Here is a 17,203-nt window from a genome sequence, read left to right on the forward strand (position 1 = left end):
ATATGCATGCTTCACACAAAGCAAACTATCGTATATAGCTCTAGCAGCAATATGTCTTGTTTCTGCATAGAGAATAGCTTTCAAAACAGAATGTTTCACAGCATGCACCCAAAACGATACAAGGTTAATTAAACAGGAATGTATGGCACACCTTTTTAGGATCATAAAAATGTACGTATGACAAACCTGCATTCTCGAATCTGAAAGCTCATTGAGGTCATATGTTGCTGAGCTGATTGCATAGATTGTTTCGTAAAATGATCCATTTTTCTGGAACGATTCTAGACAAATATGTTGTAAAATATTTTTTATTTAAGTGCTTTTTTATCTACATATGAATTTTCAAATGTTACAATGGCCATATTCTCAACAATGATATATTTGTTTATACAGTTGCACAGTTTAGACTGAGACATTGGAAAGCCGATATTAATTGTAATAAGCACTTCATTTTATTTGGCTTTTTCTTTTGATAATTCCATCAGCACTGGAAAAAGCATCGAATTTGCTGTTGTTACATACAGATGGATTTTAAAATGGTGTCAGGTATCTTTAAAATGTTCAAAGTTTAATACATACAGAGCATTTGCACCTAAGTGCATATGCTAAAATAGGCAAGGGCCTACAAAAATCAAGCTGCTCACCTGTAACAATGTTCTCCTCAACAGTGTTTCTACTAAAGCCTCACGAAAAGAAATATAAAGTGCCAGAGAGTAACTGTAGGAAGCTGGCTCTCTATATATTGCACTAAAGCACAAGTTACTTACCTTTGGTAACGATATATCTGTAAGAAACAGTGGTTAGTGTTAGATTCCTTACCTTAGAATAACCCCAGACGTCAGACTGGATCCGGAAATTTTTGCGTAGCAGTACCCCTGCGCGTCGGTAGGCGTCGTCTGCGGCTCCGCGTCCGTCATCGGTGTTGTGATCGCCGGAATGATGTCGCTGGAGTACTTAGACGCCGCCCTCGCTCGCTGACGTCAGTTCTGTACATAACTTTCCGTGCCAGGAACGCAGAGCCATGACGGGACTATTGCCTCATACCTGATTACCCGGAGGACTTCGCTGCTGTCAGATCTCTGCTTCAAAAATAATTTGTATGTATATCAACTGTACTGTGACTTTCACTGTTGGAAAAAGTCTAAGAATGATGTGACAAAACTGCCCAGCCTTGAAAAAGCCCTGGTGCTACTCGCCATATAGGGTGAAACACGTGTCGGCTGTCCCTTTTTTTTCACTGCGAAATAAAATCTTGAAAAACCCACAAACAAGAGTGAAATGGACTCCTTAAGAAGATGAGTGACTGTAATATGCAGAAACTGAGTTTGCCAATAAATTACAAAAGATAAAAAGGATTCATCCGTGTTATTCTATTCTATTCTATTCTATTGTTTTGGTAAAGCGCAATCAGCTGCCCCAGCGAAGAGGCGTCCCGGCGCTAGAAAACCACAGACCAGGTCTGAGAATAGAAGATGGAGAGGAGGATTAGGGGAGAGGGAATAGATGCGTTTTAATGGTCATGATGAGGGTTTTGAATATAATTCTAGAGTTAACAGGTAGCCAGTGTAGTTTTCGAATTGTAGCTCTGGCCGAACATCTGCGAGGGAGGCCGACTAAGGCTCTAGCCGCAGAGTTCTGCACGCGTTGTAGTCGTGCTATCTCTCCTTTATTGGCGCCAAGGAGGAGTACGTTGGCGTAATCTAAACGCGATAGGATGGTAGCTTGAATGATGAGCTGGCGGATCTTGGCGTCAAAGAAGCCCAGTATGTGGCTAAGACTTCTCAGCAGGCCGACACAGGTGCCAGCGACTTTTTTGGTGTGGGTCTGATAGTTAAGAGAGGCATCCATCCATACTCCTAGATTTTTGACTAGGGATTTGGGGGGGTGGGATGGTGCCTAAGGAGGACGGCCACCAGTGCTCGTTCCAAAGGCTGGTGTTTTTGCCAAGGAGCAGCACTTCTGTTTAACCAGCATTAAGCTGTAAACAGTTGTCTGTCATCTATTGGGCTATTGCGGAGAGACCGTTTTTAAATCTGGAGGACGAGATGGAAGGGCCTTCCGTCAGAGTGATGGCTAGCTGTGTGTCGTCGGCATACGACACTAGTGTCAGGCCCCACTCTTTGGCCACTGTCGCAAGAGGTTGCACATAAAGATTAAAAAGGGATGGGCTCAGCGCCGAGCCCTGCGGAACTCCCTGTGCAATGGGGTGAGTTTTAGATAGAAAGGGGGGTGCTGAGACTCGAAAGGATCTGTCCTTTAGAAAAGATCGGAACCACTCCAAAGCAAGGCCAGATACTCCAAATGTCTCCAGGCGATTAAGAAGGATGTCGTGGGATACCGTGTCAAAGGCCGCGCTGAGGTCGAGAAGAATCAGCGCAGCACTTTGATCGGCATCTAAGATCGTCCGGAGGTGTTCGGTGGTGGCCAGAAGAGCAGACTCAGTACTATGGCCTGGTCTGAACCCATTTTGTGATGGGTCCAGGATGTTGTTTTGGACCATGTGCTGGGAGAGAATACTATTTGCATGGGCTTCAGCGAGTTTGGACAGCCATGGGAGCAGGGAGATAGGTCGGAAATTTTCCGGCTTAGATGGGTCTAGGGTGGGTTTCTTGATGATGGGTGAAACCCACGCTTGTTTCCAGGCAGATGGTACACTCGCTGAAGAGAAGGAGAGGTTCAAAATAGAGGTCAGAGAAGGAAGAAAGAAGTCAAGTGACTCTAAGAATTGAGCCGGGCGCATGGGGTCTGATGGAGAGCCAGTTTTAACTTTTCGACATAGTTTGGTGAGGCTGTCAATGGAAATTTCTGGGATGTGGGTCAAAGTGGTATAACTGGGGGAGGGGATAGGGCTTTTAGTGGGGCTGGGGGAGTGCTGAGGAAAGGATGTATAGATTTTCTGTACTTTTTCAACGAAAAATATGGCTAGATCTTCGCATTGTTGCGCAGAGAAAATGCTGGGGGGGGGGGGTATTTACCGCTCTGAAGTTCTTGAACTAGTTTAAAGACTTCTTTGGCAGGGGTAGGGCTAGAATTGATTTTATCTGCATAGAAGGCAGTTCGTGCAACGCGGATGGCTTTATGGTACATTTTTTGTTTTAGAAGGTAATTGGTTTTATCATCGTTTTTATATTCCCTTCTCCATAAGCGCTCAGCTCTTTTACAGTCTTCGCGCATGGTTTTGAGGGTATCGTTGTACCATGGGTTGGACGGCGAGTTACGTCCTTTCATCCATTTTGCTGGGATAAGGGTGTCTAATCCTCCTGTGATCCAGTCATGAAATGAGCTATAGGTTACATTGATGTCAAGGTTGGTGTCATGATGGAATTCCCCAAGGGTAGCATGGAGATCGCTGATGGATAGTTTATGCCATGGTCTTTTTTAGACGTCGCGAAGGTATGATTTTGTGCCTTGTTTTATTGACCTGAAGCACAAGTTACTACTTGTGTAACGATATATCTGTAAGAGACATTAGTTAGTGATAGATTCCTTACCTTAGAATATCCCCAGGCGTCAGACTGGATTCGGAAAGTTTTGCGTAGCAGTACCCTTGCGCGTCTGTAGGCGTCGTCTGCGGCTCCGCGTCCGTCGTCGGCGCCGTGATGACGTCGTCGGAGTACTTAGACGCCGCCTCCGCGTGCTGACGTCAGTTCTTAGCCACAGCTTTTCCGCGCCAGAAGCGCAGAGCCATGACAAAAACCGACACTGGTGCCAAGAAACTAGGGCCCTGAAAGGGGATGACCTTAACCCTAGATATCGGTTCGCAGAACGGGGAGGATGGGTGGGTCGGTAAGAAATTTATCACTAACTAATGTCTCTTACAGATATATCGTTACACAAGTAGTAACTTGTGCATCTGAAAGAGACATGTTAGTGATAGATTCCTTACCTTAGAATAGATACCCCAGCAATACCATCCCCGTGGTGGTGGGTCTGCGAACCAATATTCACACCAGAAAGTCCTGGAGAACGGAACGGCCGAAGTAGCCATCCCTCCGGACTTGACTGTCCAGGCAGTAGTGCCTCGCAAACGTGTGCAACAAAGCCCACGTAGCAGCCTGGCAAATGTCCTGCAAGGGCACACCTCGGCCCAAGGCAGTTGTAGTGGCCGTGGCTCGAGTGGAATGAGCCCGCAGCCCAGCAGGTGGTTCCTTCTTAGCCAAGGAGTAACATGCCTGGATGCACATGATAATCCATCGAGAAATGGTCCTCTTGTGCACCGCTTTCCCTTTCTTAGCGCCCGCGTACCCAACAAAGAGTTGATCATCCACCCGGAACTGGCGTGTGCGATCCAGATAGAACGAGAGCACACGTTTTGGGTCCAGACGGTGGAGCCTCTCCTCCTCTCTCGAGGGGTGCGGAGGCGGAAAGAAGGTGGGCAATGTGATGGACTGCCCAATGTGGAAGGCCGTGACCACCTTTGGCAAGAAGGAGGGCCTAGTCCTCAAAACAACCTTGTCCGGATGGACTGAAAGGAAAGGAGGCTTACAAGACAGGGGCTGGAGCTCACTCACTCTCTCTCAATGCAGAGGTGATGGCTACCAGGAAGGCAGTCTTCAAAGAAAGAAGGCGAAGTGGACAGTTATGAAGTGGCTCAAAGGGAGCGCACATCAGAAAAGTCAGAACCAGGTTCAAGTCCCACTGAGGCATCACGAAAGGAACAGGAGGAAAGGTATGAGTGATGCCTTTCAGAAATCTGTTAACTATAGGGGACTTGAACAAAGAAGGTTGGTCAGGCAGCCTCAGAAAGGCTGAAAGAGCCAAAAGATAGCCCTTGATAGTGCCCAGAGCAGAGCCCTGCTGGGCAAGAGAAAGAAGGAAGAGAAGAATCTCAGAGAGAGAGGCATTGAGAGGATCCACAGCCTTTGCTGTGCACCATGCCACAAATCTGTTCCACCTGCAGGCGTATACCGTTTTTGTGGAGGGACGCCTGGCTGCCAGAATGATGTTGCAAACTTCAGGAGGCAAGTCAAATGGCCTCAACTGTCGCCGCTCAATCTCCATGCATGGAGGTGGAGACTGGACAGGTTCGGGTGGAGGACCGTCCCCTGCTGCTGCGACAGAAGGTCCTCCTGAAGAGGCAGACGAACCGGGGGATCGACTGACATACTGAGTAGCTCGGGATACCAGTACCTTCGTGCCCAGTCCGGAGCCACAAGGATGACTTGTGCTCGGTCGCGCTTGATCTTCTTCAGCACTCTGGGCAGAAGAGGTATAGGCGGAAAGGCGTACAACAGACCGCAGCTCTACTCGCGACGAAAAGCGTCTCCGAGCGAGTGCCGCCTTGGAAATTCCAACGCGCAGAACTGATGACATTGCGCGTTCTCTTCGGTGGCGAATAGATCTAACCAAGGCTCTCCCCAACGCAGAAAGAGGCCTTGCGCCACGTCCGAGTTCAGACGCCATTCGTGATCCATCGAGCACCGACGGCTGAGTTCGTCCGCCCTGGCGTTCAAAGAACCTGCCAGGTGTTGAACCACCAGAGTCACGCCCTGATGTTCCAGCCATTGCCAGAGGCGCAGAGCCACCTGGCATAGGGTCCACGACCCCACACCGCCCTGTTTGTTGCAGTACCACATGGCGGTGGTGTTGTCCGTGAACACCTGCACTGCACTCCCTCGGACAGACGGGAGGAATGCTTTCAGTGCCAGACGAATCGCCCGCAGCTCCAACAGATTGATATGGAGCCGGGACTCCGCCGGAGACCAGAGTCCTCTGATCTCCGCCTCTCCCAAGTGGCCACCCCAGCCCTGGAGGGACGCGTTTGTCACAACTACGTGCTCCGGTTGGGGAAGGGAGAGGGATCTGCCGTTGACCCAATCGCGGTCCGTGAGCCACCACTGCAGCTGTCTCGCAGTGCCCTCTGAGATCAGGACATGGTCGGAAAGGTTCCCCCGGTGCTGGGCCCACTGAAACTTCAGGTCCCACTGCAGAGCCCGCATCCGCCACCGTGCGTGATGCACCAGAAGGATGCAGGAGGCCATCAGCCCCAGAAGCCGCAGCGTCAGCCTGACCGAAACCCGGGATAACAGCCTGAAGATCGGAATCAGGGCCTGAATATCCCGGACTCGCTGTTCGGGCGGGTAAACCCGAAACTGCGCCGAATCGAGAACCGCGTCGTCTGCGGCTCCGCGTCCGTCGTAGGCGTCGTGGGCGCCGTGATGACGTCGTCGGAGTACTTAGACGCCGCCTCCGCGTGCTGACGTCAGTTCTTAGCCACCGCTTTTCTGCGCCAGAAGCGCAGAGCCATGACAAAAACCGACACTGGTGCCAAGAAACTAGGGCCCTGAAAGGGGATGACCTTAACCCTAGATATAACCCTAGATATCGGTTCGCAGAACAGGGAGGATAGGTGGGTCGGTAAGGAATCTATCACTAACTAATGTCTCTTACAGATATATCGTTACACAAGTAGTAACTTGTGCATCTGAAAGAGACACGTTAGTGATAGATTCCTTACCTTAGAATAGATACCCTAGCAATACCATCCCCGTGGTGGTGGGTCTGCGAACCAATAATTACACCAGAAAGTCCTAGAGAACGGAGCGGCCAAGGTAGCCATCCCTCGGGACTTGACTGTCCAGGCAGTAGTGCCTAGCAAACGTGTGCAACGAGGCCCACGTAGCTGCCTGGCAAATGTCCTGCAAGGGCACACCTCGGCCCAAGGCAGTTGTAGTGGCCGTGGCTCGAGTGGAATGAGCCCTCAGCCCAACAGTGGGTTCCTTCTTAGCCAAGGAGTAACACGCCTGGATGCACATGATAATCCATCGAGAGATGGTCCTCTTGTGCACCGCTTTCCCTTTCTTAGCGCCCGAGTACCCAACAAAGAGTTGATCATCCACCCGGAACTGGCGTGTGTGTAATGGCTGGATTTTCTGTTTAGATGGGATCAGCCCCCAGGGGCCCCTATGACCCAGCCAAAACGTACTCACCTTCCCTCCTCAGATCGTATTCACACTGGATAGATATACTGATATATATATATATATATATATGTATATATAGGTCGCACCTAAGGATGGGGAATATACATAGACTTTCTACAATATCTTATTCACATCAGTTGGTCTCGCGGCCACCCCGACCCAGACCGTTCTACCCTAGGGCAGATCTGACACACAATCCGGTGCGTCTACACACGGGCCTGCAGAACCCAATGCTCTCTTCTCCAAATTGTTCGCAATCCGGCGAAACTACGCGCCAGTATCCTCCCTGGCGTTCTCACTTATTCAAGCCACAATCCTGTGGGTATCTACACTGGTAATCCCCCCCAGTGCTCTCATTAACGCCGCATATCAACGACGACCACATTCCTATGAACAATTATCAGGATAATATCTCAGTTACCTACTCGGAATAAAACTATAATAATGACTTTAAACACGGTTCCAAATTATATGGTGTACTTTCTGTTCTTGGCATCAAAGGTCCACTCACTCCCTCTTTGTTCGATCACCATTTACCTGATCGGGATTACACATCCGTTCACATAAACAACTTTCGACTAGGAGATGCATTCACCGAGATTGAACAGGAACACAAGGCACACGATAATTCCATAAGAATTAGGGTATTTATTAACAATAGACACCAATCACATTACTATGCAGTATAACATTTGCAAGAAAAAGGTAAAGATTAGAGTGCACATCCTAAATAAGTTGGGCGGGTGTCACCTGGTTAGTGGGAAGTCTGGACTCGGCAGTCATCTAGGCTCCTGTCTCGTCTCTGGGTCCTGGCTCGTCTTGCAGTCACCCTCAGCCGTCACAAGTACACGTCTGCACCGCTAGGCTCAATCTCGTCTGCTTCCCCTCAGGACCTCGGAACCTTGCTGTTTATTAGCTACCGTCTCTCTCTCTCTCTGTATCAGTGCGCTCCGCGCTACTTCTCGTTCAGTCTATCTCAGAGAGTTTCGGTCTTAAATCTTTCTCCGACTTCAAAGATGGCGACTCATCCACCATGAAAGTGAATAATGGCAGAGATGCTAACGGCTAGATGCCGCCTACGAACTAACTGACAAACTGACTAACACCTTTGCTAATATCAAAGCCCGTTCCTTCATGGAAAGTTACGGCCAGTAACCTGCCGCCCACCAAATTCTTGTACCTCCCCGTACCAAGGACACTTTCCCAGCCGGCCGGCCTGAAGTTGTGTCTTCGGAGTGGAGAAAAATACATTCCTTCGATAAGGGTCAGCCTGAACCGGTTCTCTCCAAGCGAACAACAGCTTGAAACTAAAACATTACTCTTCACCTAGAAAGCCTTCTCGAGCTACCGGGCAGAAATCAAAATGGAGTCTGTCTCGTTTAAGGCCTACGGAGCCCATAATATGCATAGTTCCATGAAAAACAGCTCAACATGTTAGCAAATAAGCAAATCATGACTAATACTTATATATCTATCCCCTAACTTAAATTCATAAGCCTTACTCTAAGGAAAATGGTACGAAAATGCCCTAATATATATAAGACAGGGTCCCTGTCTATCGGCCTAATCCCTATGCTATGGGGGTGATAGGCTGGAGTCACTCTCCATCATTCTCCTTCTCCAAAGAGCTAGCAAAAAGACAGCCATAACATTACACCCCTTGACTCCAGTCTATTAACCACAAACTAAATGGAGCTAACGTCAGTAGACGAATAATATGAAACAAAATTAACTGATCTACGACCCTTACTAAGTCTAAAAAATTGCAGCAAGGAAGGGATACACTGAATAAAGCAACAAATAGCTATTAGGATACAAATAGTAAGAATAACCCCCCCTAAAATTTGTCGTAGGAAATGCATGTCAGGGAGCCAATTAAAGAGCCAGTCAAAGAAACCCTGATCTATATGTTGTCTAATTTCTGCAGTCAAGTCGTGGAGTTTGTTAATATGGGATTGGATAGCTTTAGAATGGTCAGACAAATTAAAACAGCATAGACCTTCAAAATCGGAACAGTCATGACCGTGTTTCAACAATAAGTAATCGATAGCAGCACGGTTTTGTAAAATAGCTCTACGTTCACCTTGGGAATCTAATAATAAGTCTGATAAAACAGTAGACGTTTGGTTAATTGACTTTACCATCCAGCAGGCCATTTTGCCGATTGTTTTGGCATTGTAGACGGCCAATGCTGGAACACCAATAATAGAAAAAGCTAAACCAAGGTACTCTGATCTAGAATAAAGATGAACAGAGGAATCACAGTCTTCATGTAGTGACATTGAATCTCGCACAATACGGGAATGTGGAGTAGGATGTGAGGAAAACATTAGCAAACTTAATCTAGTGATGGCACATGGGCCACCAGAAATATTCGCTGGAATATAGGACCAAGATGAATTCCCACAGGAAAAGAGCCATCCAGCTGGCAATAACATTGGACGATAGTGACTGGTGGCTACTACTAAACGTTTACAAGTCATATTATTCTTAACTGAAAGACATGAATCCGGAAGTCTCTTTAAACATAACAAACGTTGATGAAATGAAAAGGTAGTAGCGGCTTGGAGCTTCAGCCGCAGACACTCGGTAATGGCTTTAGGATTACAGGTCATAATAAAACAAAGATCTCCAGGGGTAATATTAAAAGTAGTAATTCTGGAATTAACAGAAACATCAAGGTCTGGAATAAGAGTACATGAGGGACAAAAATCATGTGCTGCAAAGTCCCCCAGAATAACATTAGGTCGGGCATTAGAAAAATTAAAAATGTGGTGGAGTGTCTCAGTGGATGCAGGGACAGCAACCAAACAGGTCGCTAGAATGTCAGTAACACTTTTCATAGGAGTAAGGCAGAAATGCGGAGAGTTCGTCACCCGCTTCGCGAGTGTGATCCAAAAATTCGTTGAAGCAGCCCACGCAGACCGCGGGGCTCTTATTATCCCATCAACCGGCGTCGGTAGATCCTCTCCCCTCCCGGCGTAACAGGCCAAAAGGAGTCCAGCGCCGACACATCCTGCAGCAGCAATCCAAAGAATGATCTGAAAGAATACAAGCACAGGCCTTAATCATTCTCGTAAGTAACATTTATCAGCTGGGACAGCTTCCCAGCCATCTTTCCCTGGCTTCATCACCAAAACGGTGTTGTCATGACCGGTCGCAATAATATCAGCCTGTTCAGGAGGATTTTTAGGCGATTGCACCCATATTTTAGCTCCAGGAAGATCAGACGATCCGAAGCCTTTTTGTCCTCGCACAGTTAGCAACGTTGGGGCAGAGCCTTTTTTGATCTCACCACTGAAGACAGGCATAATCAATAACTGAGCAACACGGTCAGACTTTTTAATGAACAAATCCGTCTCACTGCTATTAAGCAGGAGAACCTTAATCTCTCCCTGATAATCACTGTCAATTACTCCTCCGAGTACTTGTACACCTTTCAGGGCCAGGCCAGATCTAGGGGCAATTAATCCAAAACTACCGGCAGGAATAGAAACACCAATGCCAGTTTCAACAATGATTCGATCCTTTCCTGGAAATTGTGCATCATTTAATGCATGCAGGTCGAGGCCTGCAGAACCTGGGGTTGCTCTACATGGAGCCAAAGCACCGGGGGTAATTTCCCAATAAGTAACAGTGTTGGAAACAGAATTTGGTTTTGCATCAACATGTGGAGGAAACAAACGCATCAACGGAGATTCAGCATGTAACAAAGGACGATTATTTAAAATTAACAAAGCTTGAAGTAGAACATCTCTCCACTGGCTGTAACGGTCATCAGTCAACTTGCGCAACTGTTCTTTCAACAAGCCATTCATTCTCTCAATCAATCCTGAAGCTTGTGGGTAATATGGAATATGAAACACCCAATCAATGTTATTTTCCGTACAGAATTCCTGCACCAATCTTCCACGAAAGTGGGATGCGTTATCTGATTGAATTTGGAATGGGACACCATAGTACAGAATAATCAGCTCCAGGGTTTTAATCGTATTCACTTGAGTAGCATTCTTGCAAGGGAAAGCGACCAAAAGGCCACTATAAGTATCAACCACTGTGCAAATATATTGACAATTTCTGCTCATAGGGAGCGGACCAATGTAATCAATCTGCCAAATTTGGGCGGGCAATTTACCTCGATGTAAGTGACCTCGAACAATCTGAGGTACCTCTTTTTTCCTAGAATGCTGACAAATGGGACAATGTAGAATGACATCTTTAATTAAAGAAAAAGGAATATGAATTCCTCTATCGGCAGCCCACCTGCTAGTGGCTTTTTCTCCAAAATGTCCTGCTTTCTGGTGGGCCCACTTCGCCAATCCCGCCAAATCAGAATCCTGCATGTCAACCACTGCCTCAGAAATTTTAGACTGTTCATCTGCAATATTATGAAAAAATTTGTCAAGGGAGTCAATTGGAGTATGAGCATCCACGTGAAAGATTGTTACAGTACTCTGCGGGAGCAATTCCCAAATTTCTTGCCACAGTTCTTTGCCCCATAATTCTTTGGAATGCAATTCCCAATTATGAGAATGCCATGTTGGTAACCACACCGCTAGTCCATTTGCAGTGGACCAAGAATCAGTGAAAATATGACATGTGCCTGGTAGTTCCTGTTTCAAAACTTGGTAAACTGCATAGAGTTCAGCATATTGACTACTCTTACCGTCTCCAGTTGTGCTTAGCAATTTCTTTGTAATTGGATTGTAAGAAACAGCTTTCCAATGTCTTTTGTCACCAATGAACTTCGCAGAACCATCCGTAAACCACACATGTTTTCTATCCTCCGCGGACAGATCATCAAATGATTTACCCCACTTCACAGGAGACTCCCGCACTACGGGAACCGAACACTCACTTTCAATCTCATTGGAGGGCGCCTGCGCCACTCGTTCATGTAAAACCGCCACACCTTTCGGACCCACACGTGCCCTGTCCTGAATATACCATTTCCATTTAATCACACTCGCCTCCTGAGCATGTCCAATTCGATGGGACTTCGGTGAACTCAAAACCCACTGCATGATAGGAATTTCAGGCCTCAAAATCACAGCATGGCCTAGGGTCAATTGCTCGGTATCCACCAGAGCCCAATAACAAGCAAGCAACTGTTTTTCAAAAGGTGAGTAACGCTCACCAGCCTCTGGTAACTTTTTGGTCCAAAAACCCAATGGCACTTTTTGTCTGCCCTGCTTTTGCCACAAACTCCAAGTAGCATACAAGCCTTCCACGGACACATTCAAATCCACATCACCTTCACTCACAGGCCACAGATCCAAAGCATACTGAATAGCTTCTTTAGCCAAATTAAAAGCAGTCTGTTGAGGTTCACCCCATTCAAACGCATTCTTTTTACGAGTGACTCGATACAGTGGAGCCAAGATTTGACTCAAATGGGGAATATGCTGACGCCAAAATCCAAATAAACCAATAAAGCATTGAGCTTCTTTCCTGTTTCTGGGAACAGCAAAATCAAGTATTTTTCGTTTAACCTGTGGAATCACCTCTCTGTGACCCTCATGCCAATTAATTCCCAAAAATTTTACAGCTTGGGATGGAGTTTGTAATTTGTCAGGATTAATTTCCCAGCCTTTCGCTCGCAAACAGTCAATAAATTGATCTAAATGGGACTGCACCTGGTCTTGCGTTTCACCTTGAATCAAAATGTCGTCAATATAATGACAAACCTGAACTTGTGGATTCGTGGGCACTTCAGACAAATGTTCCGCCACCAGCCGGTGACAGATCGTAGGACTATGTACATAGCCTTGAGGAAGACTCCGGAACGTCATTTGACGTCCATTCCATGTAAAACTGAATTGTTCCTGACATTCGGGGGCAATCGGAATTGAAAAGAACGCATTAGCAATATCAATGGAAGCATACCACGTACCTGGATGCTTTTGAATTCTCTGAATCAGTGTGACAATGTCAGGCACTGCAACAGTCAATTTAGGTGTATGTTTATTCAATTCTCGATAATCAACAGTCATGCGCCAAGAGTTGTCACTTTTGCGCACGGGCCAAACGGGATTATTCCAAGCAGATGTGACCGGAGTAATGACTCCTGCGTCAACCAAATCCTGAATCGTTGCGGTAATTTCTTCATGACCACCAGGGATGCGATATTGCTTTTGACAAATCACTTTCGTTGCTAAAGGTATTTTAATAGGTGGCATGCGTAAACGGCCAACCCGTACGGGTCTGGTCGAAATATACTGTTGTGTACCAAATTGATAGCAACCATCATCCAGATGCAAAGTCATACCTTTCAGAATGTCAATTCCAATAATGTATTCCAAAAGTGGTACAACCAACACAGAGTATTCTCTACGAGGAATTCTACCAATTTTAATTTCGAGTGCAGTTTGAACTGCGGGTGTCTCCTTACCACCCAGACCGGTAATTGTAAAAGACTGTCCATGAAACTTTCTCGATTTACCATGAATTAAAGTGGCCTCCGCCCCAGTATCAACCAACGCTCGGGCCCTTTGGATATTACGATGTTTCCAAAAAATCTCAATATCTACATAGGGTCTATAATCTCTGTGGGCCCACTTGCGTACCGGAGCTTGACCTATTTCCTAGTCATTTTTCCTGCGTTCTGTCAACCAAGACAAATCAGGGTAAATGTTCTCAGTTTTCTTTGGTATTAGAATGTCTTGTTCATATCCGTCTCCAGTACGAAACGGATTAGTGTCAGATTCAAAAAGTTGTGAGTTACGGTCAGAGAGTCTGTTACGATCCTCTCTCTTTCTCGTGTCAGGGGAGTAACACCCTTCATCTCTTCGTTTGTTGGAAACTCGATCATCTCTTCCCCTCTCACGATCATCCTCTCTCCCCCTCCCATCATTACGACGAGGGGATCCGTCACGTTCATAGCGCCGATCATCGCGGCGATCAGAATTCACACGTCGTCTCTCATCACCACTGTCATCCGAACCACGATCATACTCATTCTTTCGCACACGACGGGCACCCTCCTTCCGATCCAAACCACGCTTACGAAACATATCCCATAGGATATTATTAGGCTCGCCATCAATGTCGTCTCTCTTGACACCATCAGCAATGAGAGCAAGAAACATGTCACGTCTAGAGAACTTATAGTCCCCACCAGTACGACCCTCAGGTCGAGATTGTCTTTCAGGTTTAAACCATTCACCCAGCTCACCAAGCTGACGAACAGACTCAAGCACAACAGACAAAGGATTGCCAGTTTGGTTAATCAATAATGTCATCATGACCTGCTTGTAAGCAACAGGAGAAGCACAGATTATGCGATTACGCACAGAAGATGTTAAAAGACCATCCAATAACTTGTCAGCAGTACTAAGGAAGATACACGTTTTCATGACTTCCTCTTTTAAACGTTGCGACGCATCGCGCAAAGTGTACCACGGTTTCTCGTCAATAGGCCAATCAGATTCAGTTGGATATTTATGATTACAGCCATCAGACGCAAGCTGGAGCAAAGAAATTTGACCAGCACCAGCATAATTCCGAAAATGATCCTGAATCGTAGAATCAGAACTCAAAGAGCAAAATCGTAAGCAGTCAACAGCATCGAGCATAATACCGGCAGCGCCAAGCTCATAAAGACGCACCATCCAGGTAAGCAAGGCCTCACCAGGCCGTTGTCTAAATCGTTGCAGAATGTCACTGACCTCCTGCTGAGTAAAATCTTCAATACAATCAAGAGCTATACCACCCGGATTACCAGGGGCCTGTTGTAATTTTCGTCGAAAAATCGGGTGAGCAGAAACTGCGGGAAGAGCTTCCGAGGAAGCCCGCATCTTAGATTTAGCAGCACAATCAGGGCAAGCTACGTCATCCGCACGGGAAGAACGAGCACGGTCACAATTGGGAGTCGAATCAGTACATGAAGCAGATTTACAATCACGTCCGGAGCGAGAAGACTCGCGCTTGTCACCCTCCTCTGCCGAGGAGTCAGAAGTATGAGAATCCCAGATATTACCGTCCCACTCATCGGGGTTCCAATCCATTCCAGCTTTTGCTACAACCATACGCACTTTGCGGGAAGACACACGTCCACGACGATGTTTATATTTGTATCGTGCAATACGGACCGCAGCTCTTTCGGCAATGGTCTGATATGTTTCAAGTTTATCGGCGAGCAATTTATTTTGACAACGCAACAAAGTGTGCGCATTTTGCAACTCAACACACTGTCCTTCCGAATCTTTAAACTGTTTCTGTAGTTGAACAAACCTCTCATGCAATATTCTGTATGCATTAAGAACAATCCACCCTCTGCGTCCTAAAATAGGAAGCTCATCACCCTTCACTACTGGCGCTTTCTGTAGGCACGAAACCACATCAGCAGGCTCCGCCTGCTCCAAGCATGATGACCAATTTTCACTCAAACCAGTAGAATCAGCCCACTCACGGGCCAAAGCCTCGTAAGGCGTAGACTCCCAGCCGGGAATCTGGATCGGTAATTTGAAAACCGACGATGATTTTTTCGCAAACATAATAACACGCAAAAATTATATACACAATTATAAACAAAATTTTATACGTACGAGCCGAGCGCAAACCAACAAGATAAAATCACCACAATGCACACAGGCTTCGTAAACAGTTCGTGACGCCAGATGTAATGGCTGGATTTTCTGTTTAGATGGGATCAGCCCCCAGGGGCCCCTATGACCCAGCCAAAACGTACTCACCTTCCCTCCTCAGATCGTATTCACACTGGATAGATATACTGATATATATATATATATATATATATGTATATATAGGTCGCACCTAAGGATGGGGAATATACATAGACTTTCTACAATATCTTATTCACATCAGTTGGTCTCGCGGCCACCCCGACCCAGACCGTTCTACCCTAGGGCAGATCTGACACACAATCCGGTGCGTCTACACACGGGCCTGCAGAACCCCATGCTCTCTTCTCCAAATTGTTCGCAATCCGGCGAAACTACGCGCCAGTATCCTCCCTGGCGTTCTCACTTATTCAAGCCACAATCCTGTGGGTATCTACACTGGTAATCCCCCCCAGTGCTCTCATTAACGCCGCATATCAACGACGACCACATTCCTATGAACAATTATCAGGATAATATCTCAGTTACCTACTCGGAATAAAACTATAATAATGACTTTAAACACGGTTCCAAATTATATGGTGTACTTTCTGTTCTTGGCATCAAAGGTCCACTCACTCCCTCTTTGTTCGATCACCATTTACCTGATCGGGATTACACATCCGTTCACATAAACAACTTTCGACTAGGAGATGCATTCACCGAGATTGAACAGGAACACAAGGCACACGATAATTCCATAAGAATTAGGGTATTTATTAACAATAGACACCAATCACATTACTATGCAGTATAACATTTGCAAGAAAAAGGTAAAGATTAGAGTGCACATCCTAAATAAGTTGGGCGGGTGTCACCTGGTTAGTGGGAAGTCTGGACTCGGCAGTCATCTAGGCTCCTGTCTCGTCTCTGGGTCCTGGCTCGTCTTGCAGTCACCCTCAGCCGTCACAAGTACACGTCTGCACCGCTAGGCTCAATCTCGTCTGCTTCCCCTCAGGACCTCGGAACCTTGCTGTTTATTAGCTACCGTCTCTCTCTCTCTCTGTATCAGTGCGCTCCGCGCTACTTCTCGTTCAGTCTATCTCAGAGAGTTTCGGTCTTAAATCTTTCTCCGACTTCAAAGATGGCGACTCATCCACCATGAAAGTGAATAATGGCAGAGATGCTAACGGCTAGATGCCGCCTACGAACTAACTGACAAACTGACTAACACCTTTGCTAATATCAAAGCCCGTTCCTTCATGGAAAGTTACGGCCAGTAACCTGCCGCCCACCAAATTCTTGTACCTCCCCGTACCAAGGACACTTTCCCAGCCGGCCGGCCTGAAGTTGTGTCTTCGGAGTGGAGAAAAATACATTCCTTCGATAAGGGTCAGCCTGAACCGGTTCTCTCCAAGCGAACAACAGCTTGAAACTAAAACATTACTCTTCACCTAGAAAGCCTTCTCGAGCTACCGGGCAGAAAGCAAAATGGAGTCTGTCTCGTTTAAGGCCTACGGAGCCCATAATATGCATAGTTCCATGAAAAACAGCTCAACATGTTAGCAAATAAGCAAATCATGACTAATACTTATATATCTATCCCCTAACTTAAATTCATAAGCCTTACTCTAAGGAAAATGGTACGAAAATGCCCTAATATATATAAGACAGGGTCCCTGTCTATCGGCCTAATCCCTATGCTATGGGGGTGATAGG

At 46.5% G+C, this 17,203-nt stretch overlaps 1 protein-coding gene across 1 annotated transcript in view; it reads right to left on the reverse strand.

Moving 5' to 3' along the window:
• The window catches only part of SYCP2 (synaptonemal complex protein 2), a 3,993,018-nt gene that overhangs the window by 500,830 nt on the left and 3,474,985 nt on the right, over positions 1–17,203 (reverse strand). Inside the window, exon 40 of the mRNA XM_086932653.1 lies at positions 187–281. Coding sequence (XP_086788779.1) covers positions 187–281 — 95 coding nt within the window. The remainder of the gene's footprint in view (positions 1–186; positions 282–17,203) is intronic.

Source organism: Lissotriton vulgaris, chromosome 7, assembly GCF_964263255.1.
Source record: "Lissotriton vulgaris chromosome 7, aLisVul1.2, whole genome shotgun sequence".
In the NCBI taxonomy this organism is placed as follows: domain Eukaryota; kingdom Metazoa; phylum Chordata; class Amphibia; order Caudata; family Salamandridae; genus Lissotriton; species Lissotriton vulgaris.